Source organism: Coregonus clupeaformis, unplaced genomic scaffold (genome assembly GCF_020615455.1).
Source record: "Coregonus clupeaformis isolate EN_2021a unplaced genomic scaffold, ASM2061545v1 scaf0777, whole genome shotgun sequence".
NCBI classification, from domain to species: domain Eukaryota; kingdom Metazoa; phylum Chordata; class Actinopteri; order Salmoniformes; family Salmonidae; genus Coregonus; species Coregonus clupeaformis.
The window spans coordinates 83,631-101,039 of record NW_025534232.1 but is presented as its reverse complement, the minus strand read 5'-3'; the positions used below and the strand labels follow the sequence as shown (position 1 = coordinate 101,039).

General features: G+C 42.8%; 1 protein-coding gene across 1 annotated transcript in view; it reads right to left on the bottom strand.

Moving 5' to 3' along the window:
- Window positions 1-587: 587 nt before the first annotated feature.
- LOC123485639 (oocyte zinc finger protein XlCOF22-like) overlaps window positions 588-17,409 on the bottom strand; it is a 35,335-nt gene continuing 18,513 nt past the window's right edge. The window contains exon 3 of the mRNA XM_045216700.1: window positions 588-1,542. Coding sequence (XP_045072635.1) covers window positions 641-1,542 — 902 coding nt within the window. The 3' untranslated portion in view covers window positions 588-640. The remainder of the gene's footprint in view (window positions 1,543-17,409) is intronic.

Below are 17,409 nucleotides of genomic sequence, written 5' to 3'. Positions count from 1 at the left end.
AGACTCTTCATAGAGTTGGCTGCCTGGCCAAACTGAGCAATCGGGGGAGAAGGGCCTTGGTCAGGGAGGTGACCAAGAACCCGATGGTCACTCTGACAGAGCGCCAGAGTTCCTCTGTGGAGATGGGAGAACCTTCTAGAAGGTCAACCATCTCTGCAGCACTCCACCAATCAGGCCTTTATGGTAGAGTGGCCAGACGGAAGCCACTCCTCAGTAAAAGGCACATGACAGCCCGCTTGGAGTTTGCCAAAAGGCACCTAAAGGAATCTCAGACAATGAGAAACAAGATTCTCTGGTCTGATGAATCCAAGATTGAACTCTTTGGCCTGAATGCCAAGCGTCACCTCTGGAGGAAACCTGGCACCATCCCTACGGTGAAGCATGGTGGTGGCAACAGCATCATGCTTTGGGGATGTTTTCAGTGGCAGGGACTGGCAGACCAGTCAGGATCGAGGGAAAGATGAACGGAGCAAAGTACAGATATTTTCCCCCTGATATCCATATCACGCAGAAATCAATAGAACAGGGGGCAAACGACTAGAGTTCTACATTGTGACATTATTAATTAAAATACTCCAACTACAATGTTAAAACATTCTACATTGTGACATTATTTCATTGATATCATGAAACAACTCCTTCATGTATGTATTTTCTGATGTTTGATCAGATATCTTTTATCAGTATATCTCTTGTCACATTGTTCACAGCTATAAGGTTTCTCGCCTGTGTGTGTTTTCCGGTGTGATTTTAAATGTATTGAACTACCAAAACTCTTTCCACAGTCAGAGCAGTGGTAAAGTTTCTCTCCTGTGTGTGTTCTCTGGTGTATAGTCAGACTGCTAGATGTAGTAAAACTCTTCCCACATTGATCACAGCTATAAGGTTTCACTCCTGTGTGTGTTCTCTGGTGTATAGTCAGGCTCTTTGAATGAGTAAAACTCTTGTCACATTGATTACAGCTATAAGGTTTCACTCCTGTGTGTGTTCTCTGGTGTATAGTCAGACTACTAGATGTAGTAAAACTCTTCCCACATTGATCACAGCTATAAGGTTTCTCTCCTGTGTGTGTTCTCTGATGTACTATCAGGTTGCTTGACTGAGTAAAACTCTTGTCACATTGATTACAGCTATAAGGTTTCTCGCCTGTGTGTGTTTTCCGGTGTGATTTTAAATGTCTTGAACTACCAAAACTCTTTCCACAGTCAGAGCAGTGGTAAGGTTTCTCTCCTGTGTGCGTTCTCTGGTGTATAGTCAGGCTGCTTGACTGAGTAAAACTCTTCCCACATTGATCACAGCTATAAGGTTTCTCTCCTGTGTGTGTTCTCTGGTGTATAGTCAGGCTGCTTGAATGAGTAAAACTCTTCCCACATTGAGTACAGCTATAAGGTTTCTCTCCTGTGTGTATTCTCTGGTGTGATTTCAGGCTGCTTGGCTGAGTAAAACTCTTCCCACATTGATCACACCCATAAGATTTCTCTCCAGTGTGAATTCTCTGGTGTGATTGTAATGTATATGATTTTGTAAAGTTGCTTATTTGAGCTGTTCTTGCCATAATGTGGACTTGGTCTTTCACCAAATAGGGCTATCTTCTGTATACCAACCCTACCTTGTCACAACACAACTGATTGGCTCAAATGCATTAAGAAGGAAATAAATTCCACAAATTAACTTAAGGCACACCTGTTAATTGAAATGCATTCCAGGTGACTACCTCATGAAGCTGGTTGAGAGAATGCCAAGAGTGCAAAGCTGCCATCAAGGCAAAGGGTGGCTACTTTACAGAATCTCTTTGTTTAACACTTTTTTTGTTACTACATGATTCCATATGTGTTATTTCATAGTTTTGATGTCTTCACTATTATTCTACAATGTAGAAAATAGTAAAAAATAAAGAAAAACCCTTGAATGAGTAGGTGTGTCCAAACTTTTGACTGGTAGTGTACATAGTGTACACTAACTGTAAGTTGCTCTGGATAAGAGCGTCTGCTAAATGACTCAAATGTAAATGTAAAATATATATATATATATATACAGTGGGGAGAACAAGTATTTGATACACTGCCGATTTTGCAGGTTTTCCTACTTACAAAGCATGTAGAGGTCTGTCATTTTTATCATAGGTACACTTCAACTGTGAGAGACGGAATCTAAAACAAAAATCCAGCAAATCACATTGTATGATTTTTAAGTAATTAATTTGCATTTTATTGCATGCCATAAGTATTTGATCACCTACCAACCAGTAAGAATTCCGGCTCTCACATACCTGTTAGTTTTTCTTTAAGAGGCCCTCCTGTTCTCCACTCATTACCTGTATTAACTGCACCTGTTTGAACTCGTTACCTGTATAAAAGACACCTGTCCACACACTCAATCAAACAGACTCCAACATCTCCACAATGGCCAAGACCAGAGAGCTGTGTAAGGACATCAGGGATAAAATTGTAGACCTGCACAAGGCTGGGATGGGCTACAGGACAATAGGCAAGCAGCTTGGTGAGAAGGCAACAACTGTTGGCACAATTATTAGAAAATGGAAGAAGTTCAAGATGACGGTCAATCACCCTCGGTCTGGGGCTCCATGCAAGATCTCACCTCGTGGGGCATCAATGATCATGAGGAAGGTGAGAGATCAGCCCAGAACTACACGACAGGACCTGGTCAATGACCTGAAGAGAGCTGGGACCACAGTCTCAAAGAAAACCATTAGTAACACACTACGCCGTCATGAATTAAAATCCTGCAGCGCACGCAAGGTCCCCCTGCTCAAGCCAGTGCATTTCCAGGCCCGTCTGAAGTTTGCCAATGACCATCTGGATGATCCAGAGGAGGAATGGGAGAAGGTCATGTGGTCTGATGAGACAAAAATATAGCTTTTTGGTCTAAACTCCACTCGCCGTGTTTGGAGGAAGAAGAAGGATGAGTACAACCCCAAGAACACCATCCCAACTGTGAAGCATGGAGGTGGAAACATCATTCTTTGGAGATGCTTTTCTGAAAAGGGGACAGGACGACTGCACCGTATTGAGGGGAGGATGGATGGGGCCATGTATCGCGAGATCTTGGCCAACAACCTCCTTCCCTCAGTAAGAGCATTGAAGATGGGTTGTGGCTGGGTATTCCAGCATGACAACGACCCGAAACACACAGCCAGGGTAACTAAGGAGTGGCTCCGTAAGAAGCATCTCAAGGTCCTGGAGTGGCCTAGCCAGTCTCCAGACCTGAACCCAATAGAAAATCTTTGGAGGGAGCTGAAAGTCTGTATTGCCCAGCGACAGCCCCGAAACCTGAAGGATCTGGAGAAGGTCTGTATGGAGGAGTGTGCCAAAATCCCTGCTGCAGTGTGTGCAAACCTGGTCAAGACCTAAAGGAAACGTATGATCTCTGTAATTGCAAACAAAGGTTTCTGTACCAAATATTAAGTTCTGCTTTTCTGATGTTTCAAATAATTATGTCATGCAATAAAATGCAAATTAATTACTTAAAAATCATACAAAGTGATTTTCTGGATTTTTGTTTTACATTCTGTCTCTCACAGTTGAAGTGTACCTATGATAAAAATTACAGACCTCTACATGCTTTGTAAGTAGGAAAACCTGCAAACTCGGCAGTGTATCAAATACTTGTTCTCCCCACTGTATCTTTTAAAAATATATTTTCCTTTATTATGGCGGCAGGTAGCTTAGTGGTTAAGAGCGGTGTGCCAGTAACCGAAAGGTCGCTGGTTCTAATCCCCGAGCCGACTAGGTGAAAAATCTGTCGATGTGCCCTTGAGCAAGGCACTTAACCCTAATTGCTCCTGTAAGTCGCTCTGGATAAGAGCGTCTGCTAAATGACTAAAATGTAAATGTATTATTTTCCACTAACCCTACCACCTCTCCCCTAATTGCAGCAAACTAATGAACAACAACACTTAGGCTTCTATTTCCAACATTTTACGGACACAATCTATTTTACAATAGTTATATTTTGTTTGTTTTTTTTACATCACTGGGGTCAAGCTTCCTGCCATCCAGGACCTAGATACTAGGCATGTCAGAGGAAAATCGTCAAAGACTCCAGTCACCCAAGTCATAGACTGTTCTCTCTGCTACCGCACAGCAAGCGGTACCGGAGCGCCAAGTCTAGGACCAAAAGGCTCCTTAACAGCTTCTACCCCCAAGCCATAAGACTGCTGAACAATTAATCCCCTCCCTCCTTTGTTTTTACACTGCTGCTACTCGCTGTTTATCATCTAAGCACAGTCACTTTACCCCTACCGACATGTACAAATTACCTGAACTAACCTGTACCCCAGCCCATTACCTCGGTACCGGTACCCCCTGTATATAGCCTCATTATTACCTGGACTAACCTGTACCCCGGCACATTACCTCGGTACCGGTACCCCCTGTATATAGCCTCATTATTACCTGGACTAACCTGTACCCCAGCCCATTACCTCGGTACCGGTACCCCCTGTATATAGCCTCATTATTACATTGACTAACCTGTACCCCAGCACATTACCTCGGTACCGGTACCCCCTGTATATAGCCTCATTATTACCTGGACTAACCTGTACCCCAGCACATTACCTCGGTACCGGTACCCCCTGTATATAGCCTCATTATTACCTGGACTAACCTGTACCCCAGCACATTACCTCGGTACCGGTACCCCCTGTATATAGCCTCATTATTACCTTGACTAACCTGTACCCCGGCACATTACCTCGGTACCGGTACCCCCTGTATATAGCCTCGAAGTCGCGAGAGTGTGACTCCCCATAGTATGTTGTACCAAAGTTGACTGACCCTTAAGGGAACTACACTGCCATAAATGCAAGGAAATCCTCACTGGCAGTTATAGAAAGACCCATATACTGTATAGCCATTGATTCTTGAAGAATATAACTTATAAATGCCTCAAATGTATTTCCCCATCAAAAACCAAAACATAAGCTTGTACAATGGGGGGAAAAAGTATTTAGTCAGCCACCAATTGTGCAAGTTCTCCCACTTAAAAAGATGAGAAAGGCCTGTACTTTTCATCATAGGTACACGTCAACTATGACAGACTAATTGAGGAAAAAAATTCCAGAAAATCACATTGTAGCATTTTTAATGAATTTATTTGCAAATTATGGTGGAAAATAAGTATTTGGTCACCTACAAACAAGCAAGATTTCTGGCTCTCACAGACCTGTAACTTCTTCTTTAAGAGGCTCCTCTGTCCTCCACTCGTTACCTGTATTAATGGCACCTGTTTGAACTTGTTATCAGTATAAAAAGACACCTGTCCACAACCTCAAACAGTCACACTCCAAACTCCACTATGGCCAAGACCAAAGAGCTGTCAAAGGACACCAGAAACAGAATTGTAGACCTGCACCAGGCTGGGAAGACTGAATCTGCAATAGGTAAGCAGCTTGGTTTGAAGAAATCAACTGTGGGAGCAATTATTAGGAAATGGAAGACATACATCTACGTAACATTGCAAAAATCAGAAATTTTCTGTCCAAAAATGATGCAGAAAAATTAATCCATGCATTTGTTACTTCTAGGTTAGACTACTGCAATGCTCTACTTTCCGGCTACCCGGATAAAGCACTAAATAAACTTCAGTTAGTGCTAAATACGGCTGCTAGAATCCTGACTAGAACCAAGAAATTTGATCATATTACTCCAATGCTAGCTTCCCTACACTGGCTTCCTGTTAAGGCAAGGGCTGATTTCAAGGTTTTACTGTTAACCTATAAAGCGTTACATGGGCTTGCTCCTACCTATCTTTCCGAGTTGGTCCTGCCGTACATACCAATACGTACGCTACGGTCACAAGACGCAGGCCTCCTAATTGTCCCTAGAATTTCTAAGCAAACAGCGGGAGGCAGGGCTTTCTCCTATAGATCTCCATTTTTATGGAACAGTCTGCCTACCCATGTGAGAGACGCAGACTCGGTCTCAACCTTTAAGTCTTTACTGAAGACTTATCTCTTCAGTAGGTCATATGATTGAGTGTAGTCTGGCCCAGGAGTGTGAAGGTGAACGGAAAGGCTCTGGAGCAACGAACCGCCCTTGCTGTCTCTGCCAGGCCGGTTCCCCTCTCTCCACTGGGATTCTCTGCCTCTAACCCTGTTACAGGGGCTGAGTCACTGGCTTGCTGGTGCTCTTTCATGCCGTCCCTGGGGGTGCGTCACTTGAGTGGGTTGAGTTACTGACGTGATCTTCCTGTCTGGGTTGGCGCCCCCCCCTTGGTTTGTGCTGTGGTGGAGACCTTTGTGGGCTATACTCGGCCTTGTCTCAGGATTGTAAGTTGGTGGTTGAGGATATCCCTCTAGTGGTGCGGGGCTGTGCTTTGGCAGAGTGGGTGGGGTTATATCCTTCCTGTTTGGCCCTGTCCGGGGTTTCTTCGGATGGGGCCACAGTGTCTCCGGACCGCTCCTGTCTCAGCCTCCAGTATTTATGCTGCAGTAGTTTATGTGTCGGGGGTTGGGGTCAGTTGGTTATACCTAGAGTACTTCTCCTGTCTTATCCAGTGTCCTGTGTGAATTTAAGTATGCTCTCTCTAATTCTCTCGTTCTCTCTTTCTCTCTGAGAACCTGAGCCCTGGGACCATACGTCGGGACTATCGGGCATGCTGACACCTTGCTGTCCCCAGTCCGCCTGGCCTTGCTGCTGTTCCAGTTTTCAACTGTTCTGCCTGCGGTTACGAAACCCCTACCTGTCCCAGACCTGCTGTTTTCGACTCTTAATGATCGGATATGAATTGCCAACTGAGAGACCTGAGCCCTAGGACCATACGTCGGGACTGCCGGCCGTGGTGACTCCTTGCTGTCCCCAGTCCGCCTGGCCTTGCTGCTATTCCAGTTTCAACTGTTCTGCCTGCGGTTATGGAACCCCTACCTGTCCCAGACCTGCTGTTTTTAAACTCTTAATGATCGGCTATGAAAAGCCAACTGAGATTTATTCCTGATTATTATTTGACCATGCTTGTCACTTATGAACATTTTTGAACATCTTGGCATGGTTCTGTTATAATCTCCACCCGGCACAGCCAGAAGAGGACTGGCCACCCCTCATAGCCTGGTTCCTCTCTAGGTTTCTTCCTAGGTTTTGGCCTTTCTAGGGAGTTTTTCCTAGCCACCGTGCTTCTACACCTGCATTACTAGCTGTTTGGGGTTTTAGGCTGGGTTTCTGTACAGCACTTCGACATATCAGCTGATGTATGAAGGGCTATATAAAATAAAATTGATTGATTGATTGATTGATACAAGACCACTGATAATCTCCCTCGATCTGGGGCTCCACGCAAGATCTCACCCCGTGGGGTCAAAATGATCACAAGAATGGTGAGCAAAAATCCCAGAACCACACGGGGGGACCTAGTGAATGACCTGCAGAGAGCTGGGACCAAAGTAACAAAGCCTACCATCAGTAACACACTACGCCGCCAGGGACTCAAATCCTGCAGTGCCAGATGTGTCCCCCTGCTTAAGCCAGTACATGTCCAGGCCCGTCTGAAGTTTGCTAGAGTGCATTTGGATGATCCAGAAGAGGATTGGGAGAATGTCATATGGTCAGATGAAACCAAAATATAACTTTTTGGTAAAAACTCAACTCGTCGTTTTTGGAGGACAAAGAATGCTGAGTTGCATCCAAAGAACACCATACCTACTGTGAAGCATGGGGGGTGGAAACATCATGCTTTGGGGCTGTTTGTCTGCAAAGGGACCAGGACGACTGATCCGTGTAAAGGAAAGAATGAATGGGGCCATGTATCGTGAGATTTTGAGTGAAAACCTCCTTCCATCAGCAAGGGCATTGAAGATGAAACGTGGCTGGGTCTTTCAGCATGACAATGATCCCAAACACACCGCCCGGGCAACGAAGGAGTGGCTTCGTAAGAAGCATTTCAAGGTCCTGGAGTGGCCTAGCCAGTCTCCAGATCTCAATCCCATAGAAAATCTTTGGAGGGAGTTGAAAGTCTGTGTTGCCCAGCGACAGCCCCAAAACATCACTGCTCTAGAGGAGATCTGCATGGAGGAATGGGCCAAAATACCAGCAACAGTGTGTGAAAACCTTGTGAAGACTTACAGAAAACGTTTGATCTGTGTCATTGCCAACAAAGGGTATATAACAAAGTATTGAGAAACTTTTGTTATTGACCAAATACTTATTTTCCACCATAATTTGCAAATAAATTCATAAAAAATCCTACAATGTGATTTTCTGGATTTTTTCTCTCTCATTTTGTCTGTCATAGTTGACGTGTACCTATGATGAAAATTACAGGCCTCTCTCATCTTTTTAAGTGGGAGAACTTGCACAATTGGTGGCTGACTAAATACTTTTTCCCCACTGTATTATTTTATTATTTATTTTTGGTCATTTAGCAGACGCTCTTATCCAGAGCGACTTACAGGAGCAATTAGGGTTAAGTGCCTTGCTCAAGGGCACATCGACAGATTTTTCACCTAGTCGGCTCGGGGATTAGAACCAGCGACCTTTCGGTTACTGGCACATCGCTCTTACCCACTAAGCTACCCGCCGCCCTATGCCAGCCCTATGCCACTGGTTGTAAACAAACACTGTATATCTTCAAAAACAGGTTAAAACTATGATTTTGACCTCATGGATGGCCAGTCCTTGTATCCATAGTGTAGTGAATTCCAGGGGTAGCCCTGAGCTGGACTCAAACCTGGGTCCAGAGACTGTCAAGCCAACACCTTATAACTGTTATACCAAGATGTCTGAACTTCTTGATGAGGTCGCTAGGTTTTGGGTTAAGGTTGCTACAATAACTTTCTCTATGAATTTGAGAGTGGTTACATTTCTCCAGCCCCCAATTTTGCTGCTGTTTAAAATCTAGGTTGCCCCTTTAAAAAAAGCCACACATCAATCAATCAACCAATCTGCAGTTCAAACAATAACAAAGCTGTCGTTCCGCCACTGTTTTGGTAATAAGATGAGGATGGGACTGGAGAAATGTAACTACTCTCAAAATCATAGACAGACCTATGGATGCAAGGACTGACCATCCATGACATCAATATTATAGTTTTAACCATGTTGAGGCGATACAGTGTTGGTTTACATTTACATTGTTTCTAAACATTGGAGTAGAAAAAGCTTATTTTGGGATCTGATGGGGTACGACAGTTGAACTAAGCTCATGAGGCATGTGTTATATTCTTCAAGAATCAATGGATATATATAAATAATATAAAAGTCCAAATATGGATGTAGCAACTGCAGATTTCCCCTTTAACACCACACATCAGTTCAACAACTGCAGAGGTTGTGCCTCTGTTTTTAAGACAGTACTTACTAGTGTTAATCAGGGCCCGGTTTCTCAAAAGCATCTTACTGCTAAGTACATCATTAGAATCATTGGATGCCTTAAGATGCCTTTGGGAAACCGGAACCAGATATCCAGTTTCCTCCTCTTCTTCCTCCTCCTTTTTCGATGTGACAGTCATCTCCTCCTCCTCCTCTTTCACTCCAAACACGGGAGCCTCCTCTTCTTTCACTGTAACATCCTCCTCCTCTTTCACTCTGAACACGTCTTCCTCTTCTTTCACTGTAACATCCTCCTCCTCTTTCACTCTGAACGCGTCTTCCTCTTCTTTCACTGTAACGTCTTTCTCTTCTTCTTTCACGGTAACAGCATCACCCTCTACTTGTTTTTGTATTGTAACATCCTCCTCTTCCTCCTCCTCTTCCACTAGAGCTTCTTTCTCCGAGGTGTCTGACTAACTGTTGCTGCTGTTGAAAGAAGCGTCCCGTCCACTAGATTATATGTCACACTAGCAGAATAGCCTTAAAGTCCCACATCGCCATCTGCTGACTGGAGTGGGTAACGAAGTTGAGTAAAATGTAGATTTTATTTTCAGACAAAAAGTTGAAGGGTAGGAAGCATGTGTTTTTACTCACCAATGTAACAACACAGTGTGGTTAAAGACTTAGGAACTTAGTTGTAGTCACGATCTGGTTATCTATTAAGTTCAAACAGTTATGTTTTTGCTTTATTACATATTTATTAACTTATTTCGGGATATCTTCTAAACTACCCACAATGCACTATTTCTCAACGTCATATGGGGGATCTACTCTGTGCTACCGAGTTTGTATGCTAGCTCGGAAGCTAGCTCAAGCTGGCTAACGTTAGCCACGCCTCATGTTTTTCATGCACTGTGTGGTTGTGTTATCTAGTGGGAACCCGTTAACACGGTTCGGCTCTGGTACCTTCTTGCCGTGGGCTCAAAAGAAAAGAGAAAATCAGACCTGCTTGTTCCTTTTTGTTTTGTTAACTTTTCAGTAGGGATGTTAGGTTTGATACCGGAGCTACAAGGAATGCGTTGAAATCCCTAAGCAGTATACTTCAAAGCAGTGTGCCGATTCCTGTATCACTTTATCAGCAGCACGTGATCAATGACGTCTGAAGCTTCATTTCGTCAAACAACCACCTGATTGGTTTAGTAATAGGCTTGTTCGACAATGCAGCCGACAAAATGCAGGCGACTGCCGATTGACTGATCTACAAATCACCTTGCATCATAAATAACTACTCATTATATTATTTATAAATCAGTCAACATTTACCCACAATGCAGCATGGATTTGATGCTCTCCAACACGGCCAGTGGTTTAGTAGAAGACATAAAGGCGACGCTGCACAGTCAGTAGGGCGTGTGGGATGTCGTCTATAAAAATGTGGCTGTTCTAAATTCTGTGTTGCTCAAAGCCTTGAGTAATGAACCTATTTTTGACACATTTGGCTGGAAAGCGTCGATGCTACAGGAAGCTTCGTTTCCCCCTCATCACTACTTCTCAGCATGTTCTCTGGGAAGTAGACTACGGGAGTTTTTGTAACTTTTTCCCACTTTTGGCTTTACTGCTAGCGCGCTAGCTGACTGACATCTGGAATCTATCTATTTTGGATGTTGGGGATTTTCCCCTGCCATCATTCTGTATGTCTCTGCTCTTTTGATCTGCAGTTATGTTTCAGTTGGGTTTTGTTAGTTGGGTTCTAACTGGGTCTCCGGAAGTTGGGCTCCAGCTCGTAGACCATAGCTAGTTGGCTAAATAGCTAACATTAGCTGGCTGGCTAAGATAACTGCATATAGATAACATGATTTGATATGGACCATAGCTAGTTGGCTAAATAGCTAACGTTAGCTGGCTGGCTAAGATAACTGCATATAGATAACATGATTTGATATAGACCATAGCTAGTTGGCTAAATAGCTAACGTTAGCTGGCTGGCTAAGATAACTGCATATAGATAACATAGCTAGTTGGCTAAATAGCTAAAGTTAGCTGGCTGGCTAAGATAACTGCATATAGATAACATTCTATGATATTTTGGTTAGATGGCGTTATGTATTTCCAAAACGTTGGTTTTCCACCATTGGATGCCCTATTATGCACATGCAACATGGTCTAGGGAAAGGCGCCTGTTCAACGTCGCACTGAAGACTGTTTCAGAACCGTGGACAGCGACTGCTATCCAACGAGGGAGAAAGCGCATTTGTTATGAAATAATATAATTTTTATTAGTTTTGCACCATTGTTCTAACCATATACAATGTCTTAGAGTGATGGACTGTGCCATCCCCCACGGCCTCCACAATGGATCAGTCCACTCAGACAGGCCTCCACAATGGATCAGTCCACTCAGACAGACCTCCACAATGGATCAGTCCACTCAGACAGAACTCCACAATGGATCAGTCCACTCAGACAGACCTCCACAATGGATCAGTCCACTCAGACAGGACTCCACAATGGATCAGTCCAAAGACCCGAAACACACAGCCAGGGCAACTAAGGAGTGGCTCCGTAAGAAGCATCTCAAGGTCCTGGAGTGGCCTAGCCAGTCTCCAGACCTGAACCCAATAGAAAATCAGGTGGAGTTTTTGTATGGAGGTCAGTGAGCTGGTCCAAGTTGGTCAACAAAATGAATGGCTTACATGCTACGTGATGTTTACTTGATCGAATATAAGTTTCGTAATGCTTAAGTTGTTCTGAGTGTACTGATAAGTAGGACACGTGACATACCGACAACTTTGAGAAAAAACACTATAGGAGATGGCTTTGCAAATTCATAACATGATGCTAGTAGCATAGCATCTCTCTCCATTGAATTGACGAGCGAACTCCAAATATCCAAAGTGAAAAACACATTTAAGGCGGTACTTACTGGTGTTAATCAGATCTCCTATCTCCTCCTCTTCATCTTTCAACGTGACAGTAATCTCTCCCTCCTTCTTCACTCCAAAACCTGCATCCTCCTCTATCTCTTCTTCCTCTTCTTTCACTCTGAACGTGTCCTCCTCTTCTTTCACTGTAACATCCTCCTCCTCTTTCACTCTGAACGCGTCTTCCTCTTCTTTCACTGTAACATCCTCCTCCTCTTTCACTCTGAACGCGTCTTCCTCTTCTTTCACTGTAACATCCTCCTCCTCTTTCACTCTGAACGCGTCTTCCTCTTCTTTCACTGTAACGTCTTTCTCTTCTTCTTTCACGGTAACAGCTTCACCCTCTACGTGTTTTTGTATTGTAACATCCTCCTCTTCCTCCTCCTCTTTCACTAGAGCTTCTTTCTCCGTCCAGCAGACCTCCTCTTCTTTAGCAGGAGGAGAGTAGCTTAGTGAGCTCATGGTCGGGGATGTTAGCTAGCTAGGCTAGTGCTAACTTAACCAGCCAGCTACTGTAGCTGACTAATAACAACTTAATATTAAATTAAATAGGTTAACAAGTAGATACGTCCGAGGTGTGTTTAAAAACCAGTAGCTAATATACACCGAAAGCGTCTAGAGCTTGAATCTTTCGGCTGTTGGCTAACCAGCTACGGAGGTGGTTGACTGTTGCCTCCCGTCCACTAGATTATACGTCACGCTTTAAGCATTGCCTGAAAGACGCACATCGCCATCTGCTGACTGGAGTGGGTATCGCAGTTGAGGAAAATATTTTATTTTAAAAGTTTATTTTAAATGTATATAATTATATAATACTATTATATTGAGACATATATATTGTTATTTAGCAGACGCTCTTATCCAGAGATGAAAAATGAGAAAAATGTTGTAAATTGATTTGCATTTTTAATGAGGGAAATAAGTATTTGACCCCTTTGCAAAACATTACTTAGTACTTGGTGGCAATACCCTTGTTGGCAATCACAGAGGTCAGACGTTTCTTGTAGTTGGCCACCAGGTTTGCACACATCTCAGGAGGGATTTTGTCCCACTCCTCTTTGCAGATCTTCTCCAAGTCATTAAAGGTTTCGAGGCTGACATTTGGCAACTCGAACCTTCAGCTCCCACCACAGATTTTCTATGGGATTAAGGTCTGGAGACTGGCTAGGCCACTCCAGGACCTTAACGTGCTTCTTCTTGAGCCACTCCTTTGTTGCCTTGGCTGTGTGTTTTGGGTCATTGTCATGCTGGAATACCCATCCACGACCCATTTTCAATGCCCTGGCTGAGGGAAGGAGGTTCTCACCCAAGATTTGACGGTACATGGCCCCGTCCATCGTCCCTTTGATGCGGTTGTGGTATCTGAAGATTATGCCTTTGTTAAATGTTTTTCATGAAGATATAGAATGTTGTTTGTGGTAGTATCAAGGGGGAATGTTTTAGGTGTAATACCACATATCACAGACAGGGGGGGGTGTAGACAGGAAGTGTAGTGTAAACTGGCCAGCAGAGGGAGCCCATCTTGTTGCATTGGTTATAAATAGGGGTGAACGAAGAAGATAGAACAGAGCAGACATTAGAATGGGAGGACACTGCTCTCCGGATACGCGTGTCTGTAAACTCATGCTGAAGCTTTTGATCTGAATAAACCTTATGATCAATGTTCAGTATGAGCAGACTCCTTTTGTTCATCAGCCATGACAACCACATTTCATCATATACTACAGAATGGCGAGCTTGCCAGGAGGGATGATGCAATCCTTCTTTGCTGCATTTGGAGTCAAGCTAACTCAGGCTGACTTTGGTCTGGAGTCATGACCCGGCTAGACACAGCTAAGTTGTTGGTTTTGTTACTGCTTATGTACACTGGAGGAATGTACCCTTATGACCGTGTTTCGGGTGGCGTTATGGCTGTTAACTGGGAGTCTGAACGAAAATATTCTAAATTTGGTTGATGGATAATGATCATTGGTAACTATGGACAATGATGAACGGTAGAATTTTATATTTCATTGGTAACGGGTGACAATGGATTTGGCAATTAATGTTGGAATACGTATGCATTTTTAGGGCACCGTGGATACGGAAAAGACCTCGAATCGAGGCGACTCACAGGAGTGGGCCACAAATCCAGGTCTTAGTTAGACTGAGTCGGGTTAATTTCTTAAGCGGAAATTATGAAGTGAATTGGTGTATTTACGTTATACTCCGCCTCTGGTCGACGGGAAATTGGTTTTAGGGGATAACCGCTTGATATGAGATTCATCTTTCAAGGCAGCATAAAGTTAGACGGGGAGAATTGGACTATTATTTATTTGGAAACGGTGCAGGATATTGATTTGTGTAGTAGGCCGCAGTTAGCTAGAGGCTACAGCTCATTCTTCATTGTTTCAGGTCACGTGGTACATCGTGGCTAATGCTAACGGCTAAATGTGTGTTGTGTCACCATGTACTTTAGGCTAAGCTAAATGCTAATGCTACAGGCTAACTGTGTTGTGTGCTACATGTTAACGTATCCTTAGAGATTCCGTTGCGACGGGTTAAAGTCTCTTAAACTTGTTACTGTTTGTAAGTCGGTTTGTATGTTTTGTGAGCTCTGTTAAATGTTGTTTGACTAGAAGGGGGAAATGGGAAGTTACAGCTGGCTGTTATTCTTTCTGTTTGGGGAGAGAGGAGAGAATCATTCTTGCATGGGGAAAAGTATTTTTGAATGGTTGTGCGCATGCGTTTAAATTTACGACATTACAGTACCCAACGTGGGAGTTGGAGTTTATGACCCGAGATTAGGACACGTTTTGGTTTACGGCACTAAGTCTACGACATGCGGTCGTGTTGAGGTGACGGAACAAAATGGTGGCTTAAGGTCGGAGGTCTTTGGGGTTTCTTGTTGGTGGTTGCAGGGGTTTAATAGCTATTGGGAAGGAACGTTGGACATGAATCTTTTAAAATCGTTACAGTAACTGTTATTGGAACGTTAAACTATTTGGCAAGATGTAGTAAAGTTATAAATCAAATATATGTTGACGGGGTATAATTAATTAAATTAAAAGACGATTAAAATTAAATGAAATGTTTTGGAGCGATCTATGAGGGTAAAATGATATTTGCGCATGTGTGGGATTCTGCAAAACAACACATTGGTTAAACGGCAGGGGGAGACAGAGGGACACAGACGACGAAACAAATACGCATAAAGAGATTTTAACACGATGATTCTAGTTTAAACTGTGATTGGTTAAGATGAAACTTGTTTGGAGCCTATTGAATTTATAAATTAAATATAGGATAACGGATTATAATAGATTGAATTAAATAATTAAATGACGGATTGAAAGCAAAAGGTTTTTGGGCGATCTATAATTAGTCCTGAGTTAAAGTCTTACAGTGAATAATGTAGAACAAACGAATATTGAATGGTTGGAAATACTCAGTGATTGCATTAACGACTAAAATGTTATGTTGTGTCTTTGTTCTTCTGTCATATGAGAGGAACGCTAAGCGAGAGGCGAGAGGAGATACAGGAAGTGCTGACTGCGTCACGTGACAAGGTGACGAGGCAGAGGATCGGATCAGATATCAGGCTAGTTCACAAAATCTTCCCCATACAGGATATGTGATGTTATGACGATTTCGCATAAGCTTGGCAAACTGATTCATTAAAAATTTCATTTTGGAGGCTATGTGCATCATTGGGGTTTAATTACAGATGGGTTGGGAATCCAGGATGGATTGAGGATTCTTCTGTAAATTTATGATAATTAGAGCTAATAGAGCAAGGGGGTTATGGGAATTGGAGTATTGAAGGGTTGTAAGGTTAGAAGGCTTTGTTTATGGGTATTTTAGTCTGAAGATGACTAACTTGCATTTACTTGCATTTGATGGGTTGTGGTAATATACTCAACACTAATGGATAAGTTGGTGACATAGGATATAGGAATAAAAATTGGGGTTAATTATTCAGGATGGTTAATGGATTTGTTTAGGTTATATTAAGAATTACAGGGGGAAGGTTACATAATTTATACAGTCTAAAATAGGATAGTTCACAATAAAGGAATATAAAGGGCTTGATATAGGGGAAAATTGATTAAAATAGTCATTTTTGATCAAAGTAGGGTTAGAGTAGTGTTAGGAAAGACTAATGGCAGATGTTAGTACACCTTTCTCACATATGGATTCAGCAGAAAGACATCATCCAGCAGGGTGATTATGGCATCAGAGATGAAGACGAATACGAGCAGAAACAACGATGAAGATGAATCCAGAAGACGGAAGAAAACCGAGATGTCTGGGAACTTAAGGAGATGAGGATGACGACGATGAGTGATGATGAAGAGGTCATGGGTGGAGATGACTCTGTGATCAGAAGGAAGTTGGCAAGAGGAGAAACGAAGAAGGATACTGGAGACTTGATCTCTGATGAAAGTTGAACGAAGAAGGAGACAAGAGATTTGAGTTCTGATGAAGAAAGATTTGGAGATTAAAGGTGTTCTATGTTCAAGAGGATTTTATCCTACAATGACTAGCAAAGAAGAAATGGAGGTATAGACTGATGCTTATCATGCCTGGATAAAGCGAATAGTTTAGAAGAAGTAACAGCTCGAGACGCTGAAGATACAGAAGAGACAAGGAGAAAACCTGCGGAGAACATTTTTAATCCCAAGAATTGGAGGAGAAGAAGAATACATTGAGGCAAAGGTGCTGAAGAAAAGTAATAAGATGATGGAAAATGATATTTCAAGAACAGAACTTAGAAGATAACCTATTGAAGAATACTGATAGGTCCACAACGAGAATAACTGGACGAAGAAAACTCAATCAAATACAACTTATAACTGGTGGTGGAGAAGAAGGAAAGTATGAAGAATCAGAGTGAATCAAATCAACAATCACTGTCACAGCTTCAACTGAACAATATCAAATGCAATTGTATCAGTCAAAGGGGGGTACCAGATGCTCCCTATCCACAGCAACAAGTCAGGAGGAAACAAGAGAACATTTTTAAGGAAGATACAGGGGCAATTCAAGATCACCTGTGCTTCAGGTGAACACTAAATATTCTAGAGTGCCTAGAATATCCAGAAGGGGGGTATCAGCTGATAGCATCGATTAGAGGAGAAGGGAAAATAGCTAACAGTTAAAACAATCGACCATTAGAAGTGATAGTGAATAGGGGAAAAACTTATCTGGGTTCAGCCTAAAGAGGTTAAACATATCACTCTGTA